A 26,894-nucleotide genomic window follows, 5' to 3' on the forward strand; every position below is an offset into this window, starting at 1 on the left:
ATGACAACGATAAACTTCAGGGTGGCGGCGGGGCAAGCAAATTTTAGAAAATTCAGTGTTAACGCTCTTTATCTATGGGAAAGCGAAAGCTCCAAATGCAGCAAGTGGTCAATAATTAATCAGTCTAAGCTGAGAAAGAAAACGACTCCTCGCGTTGTTCTAAAAAAAAAAAAAAGCGACCAGAAAATGAGTTTTGCCCATGATTAAGTGATGATGGAGTCAATACTAAACATCTTTTTAGCTGGGACACCGTGCAACACCTCTTTTCCTCCTGCAACGCGCATGTCCTCTGGTTCAGGCAGGATCCAGCCTATTAATACTGAGACTGAGTGAGGGGGCGAGAGATGGAGCCAGGCATGAGAAAAACACAGCAGGACTGCTCTGACAGAACACATCCTCCTATAAAAGGTGAAATCACTTTTCCAATCATGTTTCACAGGTAATATTTGCTATATTTTAAGAGCGTGTCACATATCGTTGAGGTAATCCAAGATCTAATTGTTTTACTTGTCTCTGTAAACACCGCTTTTAATCGGAGATTTTCTCCATGTCAGAGCCTTACAAAAACAGAATTTCTTTACATTTTGTCACATTACAATTACAAACTCTAATACATTTCATTGGGATTTTAATGGGATGTTTTTGGTTCTTAGGTGGTTGAGCTTTGAGTTTTTTTCATGTCTCTGTTTTCTTCATTTCCCTGTTGTTTATATTGTCTTAGTGTCGTCATTTTAGTTCATTCCATGTATACTTATTTCTTAGTTCATTGTTGTATTCTTTGTACAGTTAGATTTTCCGTATTAGATTTTCCCGGGGTTTTACAGGTCCTTCTCAAAATATTAGCATATTGTGATAAAGTTAATTATTTTCCATAATGTCATGATGAAAATTTAACATTTATATATTTTAGATTCATTGCACACTAACTGAAATATTTCAGGTCTTTTATTATCTTAATACGGATGATTTTGGCATACAGCTCATGAAAACCCAAAATTCCTATCTCACAAAATTAGCATATTATTAAAAGGGTCTCTAAACGAACTATGAACCCAATCATCTGAATCAACGAGTTAACTCTAAACACCTGCAAAAGATTCCTGAGGCCTTTAAAACTCCCAGCCTGGTTCATCACTCAAAACCCCAATCATGGGTAAGACTGCCGACCTGACTGCTGTCCAGAAGGCCACTATTGACACCCTCAAGCAAGAGGGTAAGACACAGAAAGACATTTCTGAACGAATAGGCTGTTCCCAGAGTGCTGTATCAAGGCACCTCAGTGGGAAGGAAAAAGTGTGGCAGAAAACGCTGCACAACGAGAAGTGGTGACCGGACCCTGAGGAAGATTGTGGAGAAGGGCCGATTCCAGACCTTGGGGGACCTGCGGAAGCAGTGGACTGAGTCTGGAGTAGAAACATCCAGAGCCACCGTGCACAGGCGTGTGCAGGAAATGGGCTACAGGTGCCGCATTCCCCAGGTCAAGCCACTTTTGAACCAGAAACAGCGGCAGAAGCGCCTGACCTGGGCTACAGAGAAGCAGCACTGGACTGTTGCTCAGTAGTCCAAAGTACTTTTTTCGGATGAAAGCAAATTCTGCATGTCATTCGGAAATCAAGGTGCCAGAGTCTGGAGGAAGACTGGGGAGAAGGAAATGCCAAAATGCCAGAAGTCCAGTGTCAAGTACCCACAGTCAGTGATGGTCTGGGGTGCCGTGTCAGCTGCTGGTGTTGGTCCACTGTGTTTTATCAAGGGCAGGGTCAATGCAGCTAGCTATCAGGAGATTTTGGAGCACTTCATGCTTCCATCTGCTGAAAAGCTTTATGGAGATGAAGATTTCATTTTTCAGCACGACCTGGCACCTGCTCACAGTGCCAAAACCACTGGTAAATGGTTTACTGACCATGGTATCACTGTGCTCAATTGGCCTGCCAACTCTCCTGACCTGAACCCCATAGAGAATCTGTGGGATATTGTGAAGAGAACGTTGAGAGACTCAAGACCCAACACTCTGGATGAGCTAAAGGCCGCTATCGAAACATCCTGGGCCTCCATAAGACCTCAGCAGTGCCACAGGCTGATTGCCTCCATGCCACGCCGAATTGAAGCAGTCATTTCTGCAAAAGGATTCCCGACCAAGTATTGAGTGCATAACTGTACATGATTATTTGAAGGTTGACGTTTTTTGTATTAAAAACACTTTTCTTTTATTGGTCGGATGAAATATGCTAATTTTGTGAGATAGGAATTTTGGGTTTTCATGAGCTGTATGCCAAAATCATCCGTATTAAGACAATAAAAGACCTGAAATATTTCAGTTAGTGTGCAATGAATCTAAAATATATGAATGTTAAATTTTCATCATTACATTATGGAAAATAATGAACTTTATCACAATATGCTAATATTTTGAGAAGGACCTGTATGTCTTCATTCAGTTCTTCTGTGTTACTTAGTCTCATTTCCTCAGCAATGAAGAAATGAAAGCAGCTGTTCCACATTCTCACCTGGTTGCTCACACCAGCTTGCCTTCTCATTCTTCACACTTCCCTCAAAGAGATAAGCCCTGTGGTTGTCATAACTCATTGCTGCTTTCCTTGCTGGTTCAACTTTGTTTTCTTTTATTAAAGAAAATGTTTTTCATTCAGTCTGAAATTGGGTCCTTTACAAACCGACACAACCATGACAGGATGTACGTAAAGAAATTTGTCCATAACTATGGGTGAATTAAATGTTTTCAAATTTAAAAACAGAAAAGTCACAAGTGTGGCATGTAAACAGCCCCATTTACTTTGACACCCCTAATCCAGTTTAACAAATTGCCTTCAGATGTCACCTGATAAGTAAATAGTCAACCTGTGTAGTTTAATCTAAGTATAAATGCAGTCTCTGAGGTTTTTACGAGAACATTAGTAAAGAAACTCAAACCGGGACGGCTGCATCAAGGACTGAGGCTTCCATATATGGGTCACGTGCTGTATCATTATACCCCACGATCCGCACGAATGTATGTTAAATTGTTTTAAATATTTTGTGCTTTTGTTTTGACTTTCTTGCTTACCTATTTTCTCCGGGATATTAATTTTCCCAGTATTTCCCAATAACCCATTCTCAGATGGGTATGGTTTAGATGTTGTTTCCTCACCATTTACAGCTCTTTGTGAGTTCATCAGAACTCTCTGTGGGTGCAGTTTGCCCCAAGCAATGTACAAGAGACAGCAAACATGTGGAAGAATGTGCTCTTGTCAGAAGAGACCAAAGTGGAGCTTACATTAAAAAAAAAACCATTGTGTGAAGAATGCTCCCACTCTGAACACACCATCCCCGTGAAACATGGTAGTGGCAGCATCATGCCTCCCTGTCATTCTCAGTACTGAACAGTAGGCTGCAAAAGACTTAAGACTGGGGCAGAGGTTCACCTTCCACCAGGAAAATGACCCCTAAACATACAGCTAAAGCTACAAAGTAATGGTTTAAGAATATTTATGAGTTAGAATGAACTAGTCAAAGTCCGGACCAGAAACAAAATTGTGCAAAAACTTTACTCTCTAGACATGCAAAGTTTGTAAAGACATACTCCAAAAGGCAGCTGAACCTCACCTCTCTCACCAAGACAGTTCAGCAGAGAATGTACTTCCTGCAGCAGCTTAAGAAGTTCAGCCTGCCAAAGACAATGATGGTGCATTTCTACTCCGCCATCATTGAGTCCATCTTCACCTCCTTCATCTCCATCTGGTACACTGCTGCCATCATCAGGCACAAGGGCAGGCTGCAGTGTATCATTTGCTTTGCATAGAGGGTGATTGGCAGGAATCATCCTTCTCTTCAGGAACTGCAGGCCTCCAGGAGTCGGAGGTGAGCAGGAAAGATTACAGCAGACCCCTCCCACCCTGGACACAAACTGTTTCAGACTCTACCCTCTGGCAAGAGGCTGCGGTCCATAAGGACCAAAACCTCTTGCCACAAAAACAGCTTCTTCCCGTCTGCAGCTAGCCTCATTAACAAAGCCCTGGTCCCCCACTGACACTTTCCCCTTGCAAATACTACGACTATCTCAGCACATGTAAATACTATTTCATTTAATTGTATATTGCTGTCATTGTATGTTGTATATTTTTGATATTTGCCACAGTGCTCTATTTTTCTCATAAAATTCCTACCCAACTACATATTTCCAAATTTATTTATTTCACCTTTAGTTTGTCTATGTGTACCACTTTCCAACCAAAGCAAATTCTTCATACCTGTGAAACACTACTTGGCATTAAAGTTCTTCCTGATTCTGTAATTATAGTAAAAACTGGTGCAAATTGGGTTTAATACAAATGCACGATGCATTTTTCTGATTTTTGTTTTGTGTGTGAAAAATGTTGCAAATCATGCATAATTGTCCTTCCACTTGCTTTACCATAAAAAAGCAGTAAAACTAACTCAAGTTTGTAGTTGTAACTTGACAAAATGTGAAAATGTTTCCCAGGTTCTTTTGCTGGAAGAGGCAGAAAACCTCAGATCATGAAGGGTCTTTGTTGCTGTAGTATTTACCAAACATTAAAGGGTGCTAAAGGTACACAGCCATAGGTCAGTGTCAAGATTTCCAGATTCACAGCAGCACAGACGAAGAGACTGATAAATCTACATTTTAATGTGTGCATGACAGTCAGAGCATGATAAATTACTAGGAAGTTTAATTTCACCATGCTTTCCTGACAAACTGACATGATTAAAAAGAAACAGTGATGAAGATAGCAGAAAAACAGACAATGGGGGGAAAAAGTGCTCGAGTTTGTTTAAAGTTGAGCTGTAGATCTCATACACATAACAAGGGGGGATTTAGGATGAGACTTTTCATCGTGACAGGAGCTGAAAGCTGTAATTTGAAATGGGCACAAGAGAAGGCATATAAGATCCAACGTGTGCAGGAGACTTAACACAAGCTCCCGGGCTTCACGAGATTGCAGAAGTGGAGAAAGAGACTGTAACCTGCAGAAGGGAGGATAAACATTAAACTGACTGATGAGAAACAGCAATCTTTAAATCTCCATTTATATGCAACACATACTCTCACTGGCACCAATGGCATCTTTGGCTTAGCAGCAGGGAGAATCGTTACTATTCTACAACTGATAGTTACAGTATGGTCATAATCAAATTAGAGTAGACAAACAATTAATCACAATTTGTTGGGAAGAGAACACAAAATGAAACCTAAACATTACAGTATCGTTAATTATGTTATTTGGTGGTAATATAGAATATCAAAGTGTGTGACAGTAGGAAATTTAATGTTGATTAGTTGTGTTCTTTAAAGCTTTTATGAGTTTTTGTTTATTTAGGAAGTATGTGCCTGTCTGACATAATGCAGTTTGTAAATGGAAAGTAAAAACACTGGCATAATCAGTATATATGACTATGATGTTTAATTTCCCATAAAGTATTTTTGATTGAATTGAATTTGAATGCCTATAGAAAAACTGCAAGATGCTGCTTCGACATGCTAGCTTCTGTATCAGGTGATCCAATAAATAAATAAAATATGCATAGCAATGTCTCTGCAGCACTGATTCTCTTTTTTCAGACAATACTTAGTCTGCATGCTACAGTTTATACTCAAAGAACCAAAAGAACAAAGAGATTGCATGAACAAGCCTGCTGTACCTGTTTAATGTTCTGGTCATGTCTTCCTTTGGATTATAGTGCCACCTGCTGTGTGCATTTATCTTCTCCAGTATTTATTCTATGTTTGTTTGTCCAAAGAGATTGTCAGAGCGCTACCCCACATCCTGCCTGTTTTCTTTTTCTTTTTGACACATATCAGATGAAACATACCACACTTTTAGCACTCAGTCCAGGCTTGTAGAAAAAGGAATACATCAGCCATGCAGCATCAACTTCACTCTGCAGTGGGTTCACCGGGAGTTCACTAATACAGGCAAAAATGAGAGAGAGGAAAAAAATGGCAGTCAGGCAATAGAGCAGATCTGTGGAAGGACATCTGCATCATTTTATTTTTGCAGCAAAAAATATAAAATGCATTGTGTGCTTTCTATTTAACCCTCTTTACACTAACAACACTAAACTAAGGTTTTTTTGAGAGCTTTATTGAACATCCTGCAACACGATTACTAAGGCAGGTAGGCCAGGTAGAAATAAAAATAAAAATAAAAAATGAAGGCAGGGGTAAGTTATTAAACAACATCCAAAGCTCTTAACATCTCATAGAGCTAAGTTCAATCATCATCTTTAAAGGGAAAGAGTAACTCTTAAGGAGCTGCAGAGATCTGCAGAGATCCTTAGCTTAGGTGTTGATTTGGCAACTTTTTGTTGTACGTTGCACACATTTTGAGTCCACAGCTGAGCAGTAAGAAGAAAGCCACTTTTGAAAGAAAACCACAAGAAGACATTTTTAAAGGCCTCACATGTCATATAAGGGACTCAGCTAACATGTGGATGAAGGTGCTCTGGTCAGATGAGACCAAAACTGAAAACGCCAACACGAGCCAGTTGGCAGGTGCACCAGGTGCAGGTGGACAGCAGGTGGAGCTCTCGCCCCAGGACAAAATAGCCGTTTTTGTCCCCCCTCTGCACCATCCCTACAGTGAACCAGGGTGGTGGCAGTATCATGTTTGTTTGTTTTTTTTTATGGAATTTTTTTTGATTAGGGACAAGGAAGCTGGTGGGAGTTGGGATATAGCTAAAGTTGAGTACAGGAAAATCCTACAAGAAAATCTTGAAGCAGGTAAGCGACAGCAAATATACAACCAGAGCTTCATGTGTTAGTCTTGACTAGAAAAGAGCCCTAGTAAATCCAACTGATAAGCTGTGGCAGACTTAAAAATACTGTAGATCAGACTTTATGTCTACCACATAAAATCCTAATAAAAGCATTGAAGTTTGGAGTTGTAGTGTCACTAAATATGTAAAGTCCAAGGAGTACAAAGGGTTAAGGCGGGTTTATGTAGTGGGTCATGTTTCTCTGCTGTCTCTTATCTGAACCCTATAAAGAAATCCAATTTCAATCTTCAGTGCCATTACTTTATCATAGCAAAGTTTAGATAAATTTATTAAGTTACGGAAACAAACAAAGAATTATAGATATGCTTTATGGACTTCAGTAGACCTCTACTATTCAGTAATGACATCTATATTTTTATTTAGTGATGCTGAAGATATCAAATACAACAATAAAAGATAAATGAACTTTATGTTAACTTCTTTATGACTGTGAAAACAGTTCTCTGTTAAAGCCTTGAATAAAACATACAGTGAGTCACTCACACATGCACACACACACCCTCCCCCCCGACACACACATGCACACACACACACACACACAGTATGGGCCAATGTGTTTTATGGTTTAGCAGTGTTTAATTATTTACTCCTGTCTTTCTTAGGCAGAGCTGGTTTCTGTCACACTAGGCTTCCTTCTCCCCTAAGCTCCACGTCTAGTCCGATCCAACTCGACCTGCCTTTCTTCCACAGCCTGGCTCACTCTTGCTGGATGATTGACCGATTGGTTACTGGTATTCTTTAAGGTTTTCACTGACTGCTGTAACATTCTAGATGTAAACATGTCGGGAATTAATAGTGACCAGCTGCACCGCTCCACCTTGGGGATTTACATGGTGAGTAAAAGCTCTTTGTGTTAGCCAGTGCCCCAAAATTAGAGGGCACTGGCTCAGTTAAACCATTTAATATATTTTTCTACCAAGCACATATGTTCCTCTATCCTGAGAACAACTTAAAGTCTTTAGCTGTCAGTGAAAATGTGTGTGCATCCGTACTGAGTGAATAAAAGACATTCTTTTATTGATTCTTCTTTTGATGAGCCCTGACTTTGTCAGTTTTCGTTTTTGTCTGTCTTTCAAAATTTAGCTACATTTTTAGTGAATTCATGTTTGTGCTTTTCTAATAGAACTTGACTGACGAGTTCAACCCAAGTCTACAGAAATTGGTTTCACTGGGAAACAGCTACATCCATGCTTTCAAAGGTAAGAAATAAAGGAAGCATGGCAGACACAAATGAAGGAGGGAGGAAGAGAAAGGAGGTAACTAAGAAAAGTAGGAGTGAAGAAAGAAATGAGGGTGGGAGGAAGGAAGGAAATGAAAGAAGGGGAGACAAATAAAGGAGGAAAGGGAAAAATAAGAAAATGAAAGAAAAATTAACCAAAGGAAGAAAAAAAGAAAGGAAGTAATAACAGATTAAATAAAAAAAAATGGAGGGAATAAAGGAGGAAAGGAAGCAATAAAAGTAGGAAGGGAAGAGAGACCGAAGAAGATAAAGAAGAAAAACAGAAAGAAGATGGGTAGGATGGACTGAAGGAAGGAAGGCTGATGTTCTTTACTTCTACCTGCTCACTCAGAGATAAATCTTTTTGATGGAAGTATTTAGGATTTGACATAAAAATTATCCACACTGAGACAGAAAGAGTCATTAATTTCATGTGCCATAACATGTAAATAAAAGTGAGATGTAGCATATGCAGATGAATCTTTGATAAGTTTATTAAAAGATTATAAATGTTACATCAAGAAGCTTTCAGTAATGGCACCACCAGCAGCCCAACAGTCATTAAATATAGATTAACCTCCTATTTGCCACCTGCAGCAAAGTTGTAATTTCCCCTTTGTGTGCAGGGCTGGGCTGTAACCTTATGCTGATGAGCTTTTCCCTCAACATTCATTCAAATGAAGCTTGTTTATTCAATTTATTGAGCTCTTTAAGTTACACAAATGGTACAGGCAATTATAGCAGTTTTTATCAGTGTCAGATTTGTTGATTATTCTGTGTTAGCTGCACCTTGATTTGGGTGTTGTACTCAAAAAGCACATAGTCATAGTTATGAATGGGCAACCAAGACCATTCTGCTGTGGTATACTATTTAAATATTCTTATTCCCTGAACTTCTTACATTTTGTAACATCACAATCACAATCTTCATTGTATTTTGTTTGGATTTTATGTGACAGATCAACACATAATTGAGTAAAATTGAGAAGCGGATAGATGATACACATGTTTTCCTGCTAATATAGAAATTTGAAAAGTGCAAAATGGCTCAGTCTCATTCAGCCTGGATGGAAAGTGTCTGTGAACATCAAATTACTTGAAAAGATTCTCAATTTAATTTGAGTCTGGTCTTTGACTGCACCACTGTAACACAACATTTCTTTAGGGTATTTATACTGCTGGAATGTCACCTCTGCCCCCCAGTCTGAAGTTTTTTGTATTCTCTAACAGATTTTCTTCCAGGTTTTTCCTGTATTTAGCTCAATTCATTTATTAGTCCTGACGAGATTTCCTAAAGAACAGTAGCTCCACACCATGATGAGGCCCCCACCATGGTTCACCATGGTGGTAATGTATTCAGCTTAAATTGAGTGTTAGGTTTCCTTCACAAATACTGTTTTGCACGAAGGCCAAAAATCTTACTCACCCCTGACCAGACCATCTTCTTCCACATTTTTGCTTTGTCCCCTCAATAATTTTTTTTAGTTGTAAACGCCTTTCCTTCTTCCGCTCTTCCATAAAGGCCTGATTTGTGGAGTGCCCAACTAATAATTGTCCTCTCCACAGATGCTTGCACCTGAGTTGTGGATCTCTGCAGCTCCACCAAAGTTGCTTTAAGTGCTAGAGAGTCACTAAACTGCTTGTTTGATTTATCCTTTCCTTGCCAGGGCTGTCAGTTATGGACAGCATTGTCTTGGTAGGTTTATTGTTGTGCTATTTTAATATTCAGATGATAGACTTAACAGTTGTTAGATGTTCAAAACTTGGGATATTTTTTCATAACCTAACCCTGCTTTAAAACCTCCACCCCACCCTGACCTGTCTGCTGTGTTTCTTGGTCTGCATTCTCCTGTTTGTTCACTGATGTTCTCTAACAAACCTCTGATGCCTGCATAGAACAGCTGGATCTATCGTGAGATTAAATTACACACAAGTAGGGTGTTTTTACTAATTAGATGAGTAGATTTTAACTAGGGATATAAGAAAAAGGGGGATGGATATAAATACATGGCACACTTTTCAGTTGTTTATTTAAAGAAAAACAAAATGACTTCTTTCATCCCACCTACAATTGCGCACTACCTTACGTTGGTTGTCAAATAAAATCCAAATAAAATACACACACGTTTGTGTTTCAAAATGAAAAAATGCTATAAAATTCAATGGGTATGAACATGTTCTGTAAGGTGCTTTTATAAATGTGCATTTGTCTGCATGAAGGATGTAACTTTGAAAGCATGAATTCTTTTTGTTTGTTTCAGCTCTTACTGTAAGCAGCGATGCCTACTTCAATGCACTTTCAAAGATTGGAGAAAAGGCTTTCTACTCCATGTCCTCCCGCTCCCTGGGTATGTCAGAAAACACGGTCAGGCACATTTGGTTTAGACAAGCTTAGCTGACCAGGATGTGTTCAGTTTGTCCTCATGATAATTTATTAAACGCAGTCTCTTCCGTGTCATGGAGATCAAAGTTTAACCTCAGGCGGCGTTTAATTGCTCCTCTGCAAACATGACAGTGACTCTGTAATGTGTGTTGCTAAGGATATTCTTGGGCGTGTGTGAAAACATATTCTGAGACGTTATTCCACATTATTTAACAGTCAGTGCTTAGGTCATGCTGTTCACTCAGATTTCCTTCACGCTGCTAGTTCAAAGCTCGGCTTGGTGATAATGTAAGTTTAAGCGTACTTTCATGTGGATTGCATTGAGTCTGATGGCCATATCCAACATAAATTATAGATGATGACAGGCAGTTCTCCGCACACGTAACCTAAAGGCATTATGACAGCGCAATGCCAGGTTAAAAAGCTGGCAATAGAGGGCGATTGTGTAGTCCTTATACTGAGGTAATGAATCCCAACATTAGCTTTTTTTGAAGGTACTATGAAAGAACAGATAAAGGGAGCCAATCTTCCATTATCAGTGGGAATCATTTCAAAATGCAAACAAAGTCATGACAGATGCCTGGGCTTGATTGTGTCCATCATTAGCTGTGTAGAGCAACACTTTGGTGTCCACAGGAGAAATAAATAGCAAAAAAACAGTGACTGCATTAATAAATCAGATTAGGACTGTCAATCCCAGTGTCCCCCGTCATTACTGGCACCCCTAGTAAAGATTTGTGCAAAAGCCTTAAAATAAATGGTTGTTATGGAGACACACTGACCCCAAGCAGCCGCGCTTTGCTTTGAAGAATTTTTTTTTGTATCATCCTGCTCACTCCATGTGGTAACAAGACTCACTGAAGTGCCAAAAGCAGTTGCCTTCACACAAGTATGAACTTGAGTGACTTTCTTAATCTACAGAATTTATAATGTCGGCCCTACCTTTGCCACTGTACCAGCTTTAGCTCTTTTCAAAAAGCTTTCTCCAAGTTTAGAAGTGTGTTTGTGGGAATTTTTGCTCATTCTTCTAGAAGAGCATTTGTGAGGTCAGGGACTGATGTTGGACGACAAGGCCCATTTTACAGTTGACACTCTAATCCAACTCTGAAATGTGTTCTATAGAGTTAAGATCAGCTCTCTGTTTAGGCTAGTTAAGGTCTTCCACACCAAACTCACTCATTCATGCACTAGTGAACACTCATGGGGACACATGAAGGTAACATCCCCCACCTTTGCCACAAAGTTGGGAGAGTGAAAGCAGCTCTGCATTAGGAGCTGCTTTCACTGGAGCTAAGGGGCCGAGCCAAAAAATCCTGAAAAGCAGTTCCACACTCTGCATCAAATTCCACACTTGTCACAGTGCAGTTAGGCAAGGGCCGTTTTTCTGGCAGCTGTCAAACCCAGACCGAGAACATGTCTCCAGAGAACATGTCTCCCCTGCTCTAGAATGGCATAGTGCTATGCACCAATGTACCGGACTCTTTGCATCAAACCTAATGACGTAAGGCCTTGATTCACCTGCTTAACCATGAAAACACATACATCTTAGAGGGAGCAGTCTTTCACTCCTTTCCTGATGCCAAAATATACACCATCTCTGATGCCATATTTAGATATTCCAACTACTAACAAACTAAATGTTGCTAATCTTGGAGTCTACCAGAATACATCTTAATCAGACCATTTCTTCTGGGTGCTTTGTTTTTCAGTCCGTATGTAAAAAAAAAAAGCCTAAAATGGGAATGAGTTTTAATGCAATTCCAGGTTGCAGCTGGTTTTAAATGTGACTGCTTTCTGTTATATTTAGCCACTACACTCAGCAATACTTCAATACTTTAGTCACACCCTAAGCACTGATATGGATGTCCAAATAGTACTAAATTCAAAACAACGTACAACAAGGCCCTAATGAAGCTAATTAGATTAAGCCAAGATCTAATAGACTATTGCAAAGGCAAACAGTAACCACATCCTGCCAATAGAACAAAACATGTTCCTCAAACAAGTCACACGGCTGGGCCCAAAAAAAACACCATACATAAAAATACTTTTTACTGATTTATTAGTGTAATCTGTTGTTGGCGGTGGCTTCTTTTACTACCCTATCGAGTTTATAGTGAATTGATTCTGTTTATTTGGTTCTGCCACTGACTTCATATTTATTTTAACCCCGTAGGGTAATGATCCACGAATGAATATGATTATCTTAACTTGTATTGTTATCTTTAAGGAGATGTCCTGATTCAGATCTCTGAGAACCAACAGAGACTCACCTTAGAGATGGAAAGAGTGGTAAATGACGTCAATGCTGATCAGATTACCAGTCAGTAGCCAGTTTGTGTTTACAGCAATGTAAACCCAATTTCTCTCTTTACAGTTCCACAAGTTCAGTTTGGATGTCCTGCAGGTGATGAGCGACAACATTCAGCTGGACATGGACTACATCTCAGTGAGTGAGAGTTGAGAAAAGACCTATAATGTCATCATAATAAGGAAATGTAACATAAGGACATGTTTTTATGGGTGAACAATAAAATAAGTCACAGAAAGTGAGAAAGATTCATGGAGGATTCACATGTATTTTAAATAGTCCTACAAAAAGCAATTTGTATTGTATTACTGTGTCAACAAAGCATACCTCCCAAAAAATATCTTTGACATGATCTTTGATCAGGAGTTTACATCCCATCTCATTTCAGGGATGATTATACAACAAGCAACTTCTAGAATGTTTTTAAACAATATCTGGTTGCAATTATTTAGATTGATTGTGGAGTTTCTTTAATCCACAAGGAGGGAACAAGTCATCGGCAAGTTGCAGAGAAACCACACACTTTGCACAGCAACATCTGCAGGCATCTGGCATGATTTTTACTAGATGTTCCACCGTACTTCTTTTAAAACTTCTTACTTCATGCTTCTAATAAGAAAGAAAACTTTCCTTGTTACTGCAAATAAACATGTTCCATTGAGCCGATTCTTTTTATGAGAAGTGGTAAAACCTAATTAAATTGGTTTGTTTCCTAGCACTGACCAGACTTTTAAGCACAATCCATATCTTTTCAAAAGGGTAAAGGCTGGAGCCATTTCAGAAGCTTAATGTTAGTTAACTTTTTCAAAACCAGTTCCAATCGGTGTTGGTTTAAGGTGAGAAATATACAGGTAGTCCAGTGATATCATTATTTCACCCTGTTTTGTTCAGTTAATGAGCAAAAGAAGCCACACAGTGTGATACTGCCACACCAGGCTTAAAGGTTAGTATAGACTTCCAAAATTCAAAAGTCTCTCCTTTTATCCTCCAAACAATTATTTATGTCACTGTACCCAAATACAGGGCTGTGAAAGAGTAATTGCCCCCTAAACCAAAAACTGGGTGTCTCACTCTTGAGGGAACAAATGCCCTGTTTGTGGAAACTGACGAGAGTTTTAAATCACTGTGGAGGAATTCTGACCAACTCTCCATTGCAGAATTGTTTTGATTTACCAATGGTGGAGGAGTTTATTAAGGTCATGACACACAATCCTAATCTGATCTATATCTGGACTTTGACTAGGCCACACCAAAATTCTTTCCTAGACATTTGGAGGTAGAACAAAAATATAATAAAAGGTCATAAACAGATGACAGATGGCCAGACATTCTTCCACAGCATTTCTTTGCTAGAGAGCAGAATTCATGGTTCAGTCAGTTACAGGAAGTTGTCTAAGTCCAAAAATAACAAAGCCCCAGACCACTGTTTAACTGACATTGTGATGTGCTTTTTCTGAAATGCTACATCAGTTTTATGCCAGATGGATTAAAAAAGTCCACAACATATTTTCCCAAAAGTCTTGGGAAGGATCTTTTAGCAAATGTAAGTTGAGTCTTTGTGATCTTTTGGTTTGCAGTGGGTTTTTGCTTTGGAACTCTCCATGGAGGTCATTTCTCCAGGGGAAGGTTCACCAATCTTTTATTTTCTCTCTGGATAATGGTTCTCACTTGGGTTGACTTGTCTCTTATATAACTAATATCTTCTTATCTAGATATTACACTCTGGGTCAGAAAATAAAAAAATTGGTGATAGTTGGGCGTTTCAGCCAGACAAAGCCCCAAGACACACATCAAAACTGTTGCTTAAATCTATGAAGTAGGCTAACTTAATCCTCCTGGAATTGTCCTGACATGAAATGTTTCGGAAATGTATGGGCCATACTTTAAAGCAGTCGTTACCAACCTTTTTTGACTTGTGTTCCCCCTGAGCCATTTTGCAATACCACAGGAAACCCCCACCAGTGTTTCCCTAGGATATATATATATATATATATATATATATATATATATATATATATATATATATATATATATATATAATTTCTAAGATGTTGACATTCTAAAATGTTCTTTGTTCATCTTCCACCTGCTTTATTTATATATCATTTCTATATCTTTTTTCTCTATAACTGTCTCTCCATCTTTCTTATTTCTCCATCTTTCTGTCTCTTTCTTTATCACATCTTTCATCTGTTTTTGTCTCTTTCCATCTTGTATGTATTTATTTACCAAGCTCTGTCTTTTAAAGCCAGGAGGATTATTTCCCCTCGAACAGCCAAGCCAGTCAAAAGCTTTTATTCTGTGGTGACTGGACTTTGGCTGCGTGTCAGGGTCAGAGCATGAAACACTTGGGCTATTTTGTCTACTTGTATCTTCGCCATATGTACCAGGAGTAGGATAGTTAGCCGTGCTGCAATCAAAACAAAATTTGGGTTCATCTGTGTCACACATCCAAGAATTACCCCTACTGACTGGTGATATGTACCTGTCACCTTGGAAATAAAATATTAAATGTTTCCACATACCCCTTGCAATGTGCTCACGTACCACTAGGGGATTGAGGACCCCTGGTTACGAATCACTGCTTTAAAGGATGGAAACCAACCAATTTACCAACCAGGTCTGCCAAAATGTGTGGTCAAATATTCAGCCAGAATTATACCAGTACCTTGTGGTTGGCTGTGGTTTCCCTGTAACTTGCTGCTGGCAATCTTTTCCAACTATTAGTGGGGGCGATTGTGTATATGTGAATCTCTATGTATAGCTTTGACCCTAAGTGGATGAGAATATTTATCATACATTTAAAAGTGGACACTAAATTTTTTTTTAATTCACTGAATTGCATGTTTTCTTATCAGAAAAAATATTTCAAATGATTCATTAAAAGTCAAACAATAAGATGAGATTGTGAAAATAATGAGCACATGTAAACATCTGACCAGAACTGTATATCAGATTGCTCATTTTGATCTCGTACAGGGCTTGAACTAGGACAAATTAACAGGGATCTGATCTGAACTGTCCCACAGGACAGCAGAGTAAAGTATGAGACTGAGGTCCATAACCAGGTAGCAGCTTTGAAGAGGCAGAGGAGGGGAGGAACTGGCCAGGTATGTTTTTTTTTTTTTCTTTTTCATCGTGGAGGGAAATGTTTTATGTTATGTCTGCACTGCAGTTCAGTTTGCTGTATATCTGCTCTGTCTATTCTGTGTATCCTTAGGACTCTAGTGAGTATGTTCAGTTTGTGAGGGAGAGCCACCGCGAGGCTTTGGAGGAGGAGGAGAGGCGGTACCGCTTCCTGGCTGAGAAACACTGTGGCCTCATGCAGTCCATTGGTCAATTTATGAACAAGGTATACAGATGACGTCACCAAGCCTGAATTTTACTGCTCACAGTAACTTATCTGCTCTTATCTGCCATGTGGATGAGTAACAAATGTCAGTTAGACAACGACTCCTTAAAATAGAACCATTATTAACAAGAGAAGATGATGTGAGACTTTAATGGTCTTTGTGTGTACATTTCCCTGTTTGATTCCCAAGAATCAATCCCATTATAGCAGCGTCACAGTTTCCACAGGAGGGATTCCATATTAACAGGTTGTGTGTTTGAACTCTGTGCAATCACTGGGAACTCTTAAGCGCCTAAAAGAAGTAGTCCTTCAAATACCACACATAACATACAATAATACAGTCAGAATAGTTATACTTATCCTTTTATTACTTACTGTTTTTTAATTTACGACGGGGCTCTCATAAAGCGTATTTGAACTGCACCAGTCATGGAGCATGACATCAAATTACCTTAGACATGAGGTTATTTAACCCTCTGCACACATACAGCAGCCTATACACACAATGCAAAATGTGGGACTGCAGTAAAACATGACACCTTAGAAAAAACCTATAGCTTGTAAATGAAACAACTGATTACAGGGAATAAGATGTCCAGATGCTGCCCTCATGTGACCACAGTCGCACAATACAAACCCTTTGCCGACACGTGAACATACTCATGTTAATGACTATGTTTTGCCACTTGGAAAACTTCTAAAGCTGTAAAATCTGATAAAAAAAATTGTTAGGAAGTTTTCATAATTTTGATCTTAACTAGGCCACTCCTTATATATATTTTTTCTTAACCATTAAGAAGGGGACTTGCTGAGGTTCATTGGATCATTGTCCTTTTGCATAAGCCGCATAAGCCAGGTGCACTGGAGCTTGAGGTGACCAACTGATGGACGTTGTCCTCAGGATTTTCTTTTAGAGTGCAGAATTCATGGTTGAATGCATGTTCTGTGCACTACATTGTTTAAACATGAATAACAGAGAACAGATCTCAGATGCATTGACATTCTACAAACTAAAGACAACCAGACAATACATCATTAGTGTGTCAAGAGCAATGTGATACTTCCTCTTATTGATGATGTAACCAATGTTCAAACGCTGGCAGCATATTATTCATTACTGTTATCTTGGTGGTTACTAACTGGCTACATTACAGCAGTGCTCTTGGCAACATCAATATTGAAAACTACTAAACACACTCTAACCACCTTAACTGTCTGCCTAAATGGCTGCTTCATACCAAAAATCAATGAATGGATCATAAACGATAGCACAAGTTTTAATGCAATTCTTTATATAAGTTTTGAACTGCTTCTTTTCTTAATTACAGTAGAAGGTAGCTGTGCTACACTGCTAATTCTAGCTTGTATGAGCAGCAGAGAAGCAAATGTTAAGAATGTTTAGAATTAAATCCTTTTTTTTTTTTACATCATTTATATTTTTATTTATACTTTCCTTTTTTTAGCCTGATCAAAGTTTCTAGGAACGTTAATTTAGTAATAAATGATTTTTGGTTTACCTGTTGTGTAAAAAGACCCAACAGGGCCCAACAGTCCCATTTATATTAGTTCGACAAGAACCTACATTTACCTTGCCGCCATGCGCTGTGAGCAAGGTGGCAAGGAAAGGAAAAAGCAGGTCTAGAAGTTCCCTGTTAGAGAACTACTAAGAATGTCATCCTTGGGTCACCAATTCCTCTTTTCCATTTACGGTTCCAGCACTGCATAGTTCCACTCCGCTCGAACCCCCTCTACTAGGCATTAAACCTATTGTGTTTCCATTGATGGCTGGAGGTACAGCTTTGTGTCCCACACAATGTAAATGAAACCCTCATCATCGCAGATCATGTCCTCCATCGATGAGGATGCAGAATCCAGGCCCCCCTCTCCTCCACGACTCAGATTACGATGGCCATAAATGCCATCCATGATTTTCAACCACCACCACTTTTGTTTTGACCCACTCTGCCCATTGTCTGGCCTCAATATTTTTTATTCTCTCTGCTACCTTGGCGAACACTTTCTCATCAGTGAACAGCAATCAGTTTATGTCACATTTCAGCCCTGCTCAACCCCAACAGGACCTCCTGCTGAACAGGTACCAAAAAAACCCATCAGGTCCGCAAAGGATAGTAATAAAAACGATTGCGAAACGGGCTGAGTAGAGTGGAGCTGGCCAAAGTAGAGCCCATGCAAAAGGGTCATAAGTCTCCATAACAACCATTACCTGTCATCTATATGCCCATATTTGGTATTAATGCCAGAAAAATAACTTTTTTGTCCTAACAAAACAAATGTGAACATGTAAAGTTTGCTAATCTCTACTGGGAGCTTAACTGTAATCAGACTAAGATTGAGTGTTTCGGCAACAATCACTACAAATGGGTCTGGTGTAAGAGGCTGAATTTGTGGAGAAGCTCCTCATGCCCTGGTAACTTTGTTAGAGTGCCTGACATCATGAGCATTTCAAAAGAGCAGATTCTAAGAAAAAGAGGCCCCATTGCTGCAATGAAGGATGAGTTTATTAAGGAAGTTTATCAGGAGTGTCATTAAATGTTGCCTGCAGTGCATATTGATTAGCACCTGAAGGAGAAGAAGCGCTGCACTTCCCATGCTGATGATCACTTTTCACACTTTTCTTTTTCATGAGGCAGACAGGAGGAACTCTCCTGCACAAAGCTGATATGTGGACAGAGGAGGTCGGGGCCACCAGACGACCAGAGGTCAAGCGACCTGCTTCTGTGGAGAACACTGTAAGGTCAAGAGTGTCAACAACTGACTGAGAAACAAGTTGTTGAGTCTGTGAATTATTTATGTAGAGCTGCAGCCAGGGTGGACAAAAAGCCTTCAATCCTTTACACCAATGATACTGAGATATTAGCAAGTCATGTTTTTGGTGTGAGTGAATAGAGCCGATCTGCACTCAATTAATCTTTGGAACCCAAAAAGCAATTCAAATTTACATCATGTTACATATTGTGTTTGTTTCTAAATTTCTAAAACAAATATTAAATAAAATAAAACCCATGAACGTATAACTACATATTATTTGCAATTATTTCATTTACTCGAAGGCACCAGTTTCCACATGAAAAATAATAAATTCCAGCAAGGATTATTCAGTTGCAAGGGCTCCCACTTGTGGATGGTCTGTAATGTAATTAGACAGAGCCTTCAGAAGAGGATTAAGCCTGCAGCTGCAAAACAGAAAACAAGTTTTGATAATCATGGTATAATTACTGCACATAAATGTTGAATTTGAATATTATTTTCCTTCCATTTTACAATTAGTGTACCACATAAAATCCCTAATACTTTTATAATTGTGGTTGGAATTTGACACGATATGATTTTATTAGTTTTGCAAGACACTGTAGCTTGTTTTTCCGCAATAAGGAATGAGAGAACGGCTTTGTGTAGCTATGGGGCCATTGAATTGACAAACGCATCAAATAGTACTTGGCAATAAAGCTTTTCTGATTTCTGATTTCTGATTTCTAGTGCTAGACTTATGCATAATTACTTGTTTACAGGGAGGAATGAGGGCAGAGGACATCAGACAGATCAGAGAGGAGATGTCCCTTGGCAAGATACCATCAAGGGGTGAGTGGGTCTATGTTAAAATATATTGGTTACAACAAAAGAGATTTTGCAATTAAACCTCTTCAAAAGGTTAATTTTATTTAACCTCTTTATGATTCTGTCAGTGTTCATTTCAGCTCTAAATGACTTGCACCCAGCACTCTTGATGAATTCCAGTTTATCTAATTGTTCATAATTATTTCAGTCTTTTATTTCCCCTTTTTTATCCTCATGGTTTTGCATACCACATCCTCATTTGTACCATTCCTGCAGAACGTCTGTCTAATCATTTAGCTTGCTTATCTAAAGTAAAAAATAGACCCAGTAATGATGAATCAACAACTGACAATAAATAATATCAGCAATAATAAATACCCCCCATTCCTCCCCTCTAATATAGTCAACTTTCTGCCCTTCTGAAATGCTGCAAACAGCAGGACTGCAGTCTGACGCTGCCAAGCTGGTGTTCACTGGAGAGAAAAAAGTGGCACCTTGTTGAGCATAATCAAATTATCTGCATCACCTGCTGCTGAAACAAAGGCAATTAACATGTAGATTTAGCAGTTTGCTCAAAATCATAATGCATGTAGTTAGGAATAACAATAAATTAGAACTCTATCATGCAAATTCTAACAAAAGATTTAAAATTAAGTTAAGTCATTCGCATCTTCTGATGTATAAATTCCTGCTGTTTATCAGCTAGATTTGTGCTTCAGCTAATTGTTTTTTGTGTGTATTGTGTGTATGTATTGTATGTATTGCTCCTCCAGCACCTTCTCCAGTGGGAAGCGTTTATCGCTCTCGAGGTGGCGGAGGAGGTGTGTCCATGAGGGCCAGGGTGGCTCACCAGCCCACTGGCTCCAATCCTACCTTACTGCCCTTCTCCAGGGGACAAATCATCACTGTTCTAGTCCAGCAACCCAAGAACGGCTGGCTCTATGGATACGCTGAAAACAGTTCATAGTAAGGGACTGTAACTGTGTGTTTGGGTTTGAATGGGTGTAAAAGGGGTGTAAAACTCTAGTCCTAGAGGGCCTGTGTCCTGCAACTTTTAGATGTGTCCCTGGTTCAACATACCTGAATCAAATACCTCCTCAGTATACAGTCAAGTTCTTCAGAGTCATGCTAATAAACTAATTATCAGATTCAGGTGTGATGAAGCAGAGACACATCTAACACTGACATTAACACTCACCATCTGATCCTTCTGATATGATCTTTTCTCTCTGTTTTCTTTGTTTTCAGTCAGGGATGGTTTCCAGCCTCTTATGTGGAAGAATTTGATGAGCCTCTAATGTTCCAGAGTTCCCGGTAAATGGACCTAGTGATATACACACCCTACAAGTTTAAAATATTCAAAATCACTTCATACAAAAAATACATAAATTATTTCGTGAGATGTCAGTTATTTTTATTTTTCCAAGATTTCATAAGAATATAGTGAACTTACTCCTGAAATGTCAATTTGGAAGGGGAGTAAAAATATGAAACAATGAAAAACTGCTTTGAGTCAGGTGTAAATTTTAGGGATTACTGTGTGGGGTCGTTTTCAGTCCTTTAGATCCAGTGTAAGAAAGAACTCCTAATTCATCAGCATACCAAGATATTTTGGATAATTTTGGAAATTCCCATAAACACACTTCTAAACCTTGAAGAAAGCCTTCCTATATGTGTTAAGTCTATTATAGTGATATTGGTGACGGGTGAACATCATATTAGATTCTATGAAAAAAAGGTTAAATATTATATGTATGTGATGGCAGACAAGCAAATAGCTTTGGCAATATAATGTTCATGCTATACAATTTAAGTGAAAAGCAAACAAAAATTAGTTATTGGCAAAAATAAAATACAAATTTTAAAAAGCTGCAGTAACATTTTTGCAAACTTTTACAAACAAAGCAACTTTTGATACAGTTTCAGCATTTAAGCTTCTTTATTTTATACTTTCCATCGATTATGATGAATGTGACTAGTTGGAAATACAGTTCAGGTGTTCTAGTACAAATTTACCAGCATTTTCTTGCATCCTTTAGCTAAACCCATAGTTTGCAGAGCGGCTGAAACGGATAAAATAAGCTCATTGTGCAAATCTTCAGGAAAAACTTATATAAACGTCTACAGCATAATAAGGAATCAGTCACAGGAGATTCTGCTTAAAACAGGTTGTGTACAACATGTGACAACAGTCTCCTATATTCTCCATTTCTCTGGACTCTGGAGTACTGTTGCAAGTCAGAAGCCTGTTCTTAACATCCAGGCATGCATGGTAAAATCCCCTAAAAACTTGTGGGAAGTGTTGTTCTATTTTGCAATGAAGAACGAGCGACTTTCGACGTTTCTAGACGTGCAAAGCTGGTAGAATATACCCCGAAAGACTTGCAGCAGTACCTGCATCATAACATATTGATCTATCAATGAAAACTTCAATAATAATTACATCTGGATGAAGTGAGAAAATAAAACACTAAACTTGCTGCCCAGAGTTTGACTGAAATAAAAAAAACTAATTGTTTTCAGTTGCTCCAAGGCTGTTCCTGTTATATTTGGGGCTAATGGCTTTAAAAGAGGGTCAGTTTGAAACTTGAGCCTGGAATGATAAAATTAACTATAGATATTTGGGTGACCCATAGCTGTGAGGAAACCCACACAGAACTGTTAAGCTATGAGGAAACACTTTTTTTCTGTACTTTGTCACCTATCTATGAAGTAAATATCATACAATTCAAATCTAAAGTCCTCTGTCACAATTTGTACTTGATCTTATGTTTAAGATGTATAAACTAAAGAAAATCATTAAGCACAAGGGTTAGTAAGCATTAAATGAGGAAGATTTTATGTCTTACATGAGCAAAACTGCTGAACTGGATTTCTCTCGCCTACATCCAGTAACTCTGGTCTCCTGAGGAGCAGCAGCATGAGCAACTTGCTGGACCAACCAGGAGCTAGCAGTAGCAGAAGCAGCATTGCCATGAGTAATGTGTTTGACCAGCCAAGACCCAGCAGCAAGACCCCTAGCAGCAGCAAAGGTGGAGCCCCACCTCCTCCACCTCCACTACTAACACAATCCTCAAGCGTAAGTAAACAAATGGCGAGCCATGCGATCAAACTGACAGAAATGCTGTCTTAGTCAGAAAACAATCCACAATAAAAAAGTGAAAATTTAAGTCAGAACCTACCAAAGGAAACACTTTTAGGACGACTAACCATGAATTTTACTGAGGTCTGTGCAGAGCTGAATTCTAAAATGTCATTAACCAACCAGCATCACAGATCCTCCACCGTAACTTACAATGGCCATGAGGTACTTTCTCATATATTTAGTCTTTGTTTTACGTTAAACCCACCTGGAGTGTTTTTGAAGAGAAGCTCAATCTTCGCCTGTGGTTCAATGGAAGGAGTAGTCATCTTGCAACGCAAAATTTAAAATTTTCAATTACAGCTTTCTCTGCTACAAAATGTAGATCTACCCTTGGGCAAGGCACTTAACCCCCAGCTACGACAGGCTTCCGGTATCAGTGTATGAATATATGAAAATGGTGCAGTGTAAGTGTGTTCGTGGTTAGCATGAATTCACTATATGAATTCAGTCCATTTACTAATTTTGCCAATATCTGAACAAAGTGGGTTCTGGTCATGCCGTCGTTTCATAACCTTCACAGTTTCGGACGTGTTGTACTCAGTTTTATTAGGTACAAAATGGTGCTGTGCTCTGAGGGACATTTCGTACAGACCTTGGTTCTTTTTATATCTGCCAGGGAGACATTTTGCACTCAGTTTAATGGCTAACAGGTTAAAACCGTTTTTAATCATCTACTCAAACTCCACTGTGAGGAAATGTGCTTTTATGATTTCGGTATATAACTGCTAGCAGGAAGGTTTTAATACGCGGTCATATTCTCTTATACTTTGTAAACAATTAACTGGCCCAAATGGCGATAAAGACCAAAACAAATGGAAATTGGGTGGAATACATAGTTCCCATACAACAATTTTCATTTAAAGGAAATTACTGCATTTAAATACCTATTTACTTTCATTGAAAATTCATCAAAATGCTTAAATACAAATGCAAATAAACAGATATGCATTGATTTAAATATATATAGTTTAACTGTATATGAGAAATGGTTTCTTTGCGAGCACAAATGGAAGTAGGAAGCGGCAATATTGCAATGTGTAGTTACAAAATGGGGACATGAACTGGGCAAGGAGCAAGTTGACCCAGAGTTGACTAAAGCATATGGTTCCAATGAGAGTTTAGCAAACTTTGACCATATTATAGGCGCAGGGAAGTTTAGGCGAGTTTAGTTTTACTTGTGATCATTTTCAGTCTAAGACAATAAGCCTGGGTCAACCCCAGGCAACCCAGAAATAATATATGACTAAAGTTCATACAAAGTCTGAATAACTTATAAACGTTTAGTTACATGTATTTAAATGTCAATGGTTGCCAATAAGTAAGGCACTGCTGATTAGGTTAAAAAAATAAAAATAAAGAAAGACAATTACAAGTTTAAGGCAGATTTGTTTCCCAATGAAATAAATGTTCTTAAATGAGGGACTTACTTAGCTTTTTAGTTTTACTTTTTATTTTACTTATTATGTTACTTCAAAGAATAATACATTTATTTTAAGGTTTCTTTACGCATCTTACTGTATGTGTTGAGAATTCTGGGGGAGGTTGTCTTTCAATATTAGTGAAACCTCAGCAGGGGCAACAGTGATCTACAAGAGGAACATCTAGAAAGTAGAGCCGTCAAGCTCACAAAGGAACCAAATCCATTGACAGACTGAACACAAACCGTGGGAACTAAGTCGCAGTTGAAAGCTGTTCTTTTAATTGTACAGATGCACACACTAGCTCCCTATTTGCAACTATATTGAGTGGGAAAGAGAACAGGCACAAGGTGTAGAGCACAGTGAAGTAAATGTACAGGAGGGATGTGATGTGCAAATATTGCACCATGTCATTTGAGCTGTTTACTCTGCCTTTATGTAAGTGACTTATAAGCAGTGGTCTCAGGGGGACAGTGGGGTACACTTCATTTGTATAAAATGGCTTGTGAGCAAACAAAAAGAAAGCGAAGACAAAATAACTTATCCAAAACTCATCATTCATCTCTGTGATTTATATTATTAGTAAAGCAAGGCAAGTTTATTTGTATAGCACATTTCAGGTACAAGACAATTCAAAGTGCTTTACATTATGACAAAAAACATTAAAAGGTACATTGCACTGGCATGATAAAGGAAAGTAAAGACAAGCTGGACAACGGATTGAAATGAATAACTTAAACAATATGTAAACTCGACCAAACGAACCCCTTGCAGGAAAATTTAAATCTTTAACCCATTAATTGATGCACTCTGTGCTTTTTGATCCATATTTTTCACCCTAAAATCAAATGTTTTTCCTTGGGGAGGAGGTAATTCTTTAGAACCCTTCTGGCCCATAACTCGTCTGGGTAATGGGGGAATATTCCTTTAAAACTTGTCCAAGTCTGGACCAAGAGTCAGAGCCTTCTCAGCACTCTGTAACCTTTCCCCTAACTATTGTCAGGAGAGCCCAGCCACAGTCAGCCATTGAGGGGTCTTCTGCAATGAACTGCTTGTCACTGCATGCAGCCAGGTCCACCTTGCTCAGTTCTAAGGTGGAAACTCCCAAATTACCTTGGTCCTCAGTAGTAAAATATGTCACCCCTGATTGGCTTTAAAAAAAAATAGATAATATAAAATTAACCAGCCTTTTGACCTTTTTAAAATGATCCACAAGATATGGCTCGCTTTAAAAGCTGTAAATCCCACCTCTCATAGTGACAAATGATAGCCTTGATGAAGTTCTTTACATGTACTGTAGATGTATTTGCCCATCTGTCCAGCAGGGGCACTGTGGCAGAGTGCTGTTCTCAATGGCACCTCAGCCTTCTTTCTGGTGGACGCAGGGAGGGAGCTCCAGCTGCTGATCATGTGAGCCAAAGGGTGGTTTGCAATTCTGTTGCTACTGTTTGGATGCCGATGTGTCATGGTGTACCTTTTATTTTTGCAGCTATTCAGACATAGAAATGGGAATATCTGAATATCCTTATTACTTATGTCCCAAGCATGCAGAGTCAAATATTATGAACATAACTGTTTCAAAGTTTAATTAACTGTAAATGCACAATCAAATTAGTAAATTTAGCAGAAAGTTATCAACGCCCTTATATTCCTTTCCCGAAAAAAATCCCAAGCCGAGAATGCTAATTACAAAATAAACCCAGAAATGTTTGTGGTCATTTGCCTCTGCATGCTCCCAGTTTCCATTTCTATAGCACAAATTAGCAAATTTGTGCCATTTGAACACAAAGCGAAGTGTGCGTGTGTGTGAGTGTGTGTGCAGCAGCGTTGTTCACATCAGTGGACAACTTGTAGGAGGACAGATTAAAAGCAGAACTGCTGGAGGGCAGCTAAGTCTCCATTAGTGCATGTCAACGATGGTGTTTCTGGTTGGCCCCTTACTAACCTCTGTCCTCTCTAACATCTTTCTGCAGAATTCATCCTTAGAGACGTGGCAGAACGTACTCTTCCCAAGGTAAGAATAATAGCCGCAGCCGCGCTCTGAAAGTGGAGGAAAGCTATTAAAATGAATGCCATTCATGATACCATTATATCATGAACCCATTAAATCTGAGAACAACAGATGGGGAAACTGATCTTAATGGCACAGAATGACTTCTCTTCCATTAGAGTTTCACACTGAAACAGTTTCAGTTATAAACGTTTAGGACCAGTGACTATCAACTTGACTTCAGATGAACAGTTCACTTAATGATGTTTGAAATGTGCCGCTCTTATCACTGGTTGTGACCCGTACCCCCAGATTCCTAAACATTATTTTAGGTCCGCCCACTTTTCACATATCCCATTTGTCTTTTTCTCTCTCTCTCCCTGCTTCTTCTCTCCTTCCTCCCTTGTATTTCACAGGGGTACCAATCCATTTGCTACAGTGAAGCTGAAGCCCACTCACACCAATGACAGATCTGCTCCAGTGCTACATCGGAGATTACTTTTTATATAGGAAAGAGATGCTTCCATTTAGTTTGACAACTGGAGGTTCAGCAGTGGCTGTTTTTTGGAACTACACTAAATATCTCAGTAAAGCATTTACCCTTTCAGAAATAGAGTGGCTTACAAAAGTATTTTAACCTCTAGAACATTTTTTTATATTTTGTATTGTTTCACCACAAACTTAAATGGGTCATTGACTGGGTCATTCTAA

The 26,894-nt window shown here is 38.8% G+C and overlaps 1 protein-coding gene across 1 annotated transcript; it reads left to right on the forward strand.

Annotated features, from left to right (window-relative positions):
- Positions 1–279: 279 nt before the first annotated feature.
- On the forward strand, positions 280–26,814 carry LOC124863270 (brain-specific angiogenesis inhibitor 1-associated protein 2-like protein 2). The gene is made up of 15 exons (XM_047357584.1): positions 280–408; positions 7,392–7,622; positions 7,913–7,988; positions 10,270–10,356; positions 12,622–12,683; positions 12,769–12,840; positions 15,732–15,812; positions 15,923–16,054; positions 18,706–18,804; positions 19,585–19,654; positions 20,404–20,596; positions 20,879–20,944; positions 22,523–22,709; positions 26,167–26,207; positions 26,600–26,814. The coding sequence occupies exons 2-15, from the start codon at positions 7,569–7,571 to the stop codon at positions 26,691–26,693; spliced, it is 1,314 nt and encodes a 437-aa protein (XP_047213540.1). The 5' UTR covers positions 280–408; positions 7,392–7,568; the 3' UTR covers positions 26,694–26,814.
- Positions 26,815–26,894: the final 80 nt, after the last annotated feature.

Source organism: Girardinichthys multiradiatus, chromosome X (genome assembly GCF_021462225.1).
Source record: "Girardinichthys multiradiatus isolate DD_20200921_A chromosome X, DD_fGirMul_XY1, whole genome shotgun sequence".
Taxonomy (NCBI): Eukaryota; Metazoa; Chordata; class Actinopteri; order Cyprinodontiformes; family Goodeidae; genus Girardinichthys; species Girardinichthys multiradiatus.

Bases quoted from the DNA above. Each gene is read 5' to 3' on its own strand.
- LOC124863270 (XM_047357584.1), top strand. From the start codon at position 7,569: ATGTCGGGAATTAATAGTGACCAGCTGCACCGCTCCACCTTGGGGATT. The intron at 12,684-12,768 runs GTAAATGACGTC...CTCTCTTTACAG, and splicing joins CCTTAGAGATGGAAAGAGTG to TTCCACAAGTTCAGTTTGGA. The intron at 22,710-26,166 runs GTAAGTAAACAA...ATCTTTCTGCAG, and splicing joins TACTAACACAATCCTCAAGC to AATTCATCCTTAGAGACGTG.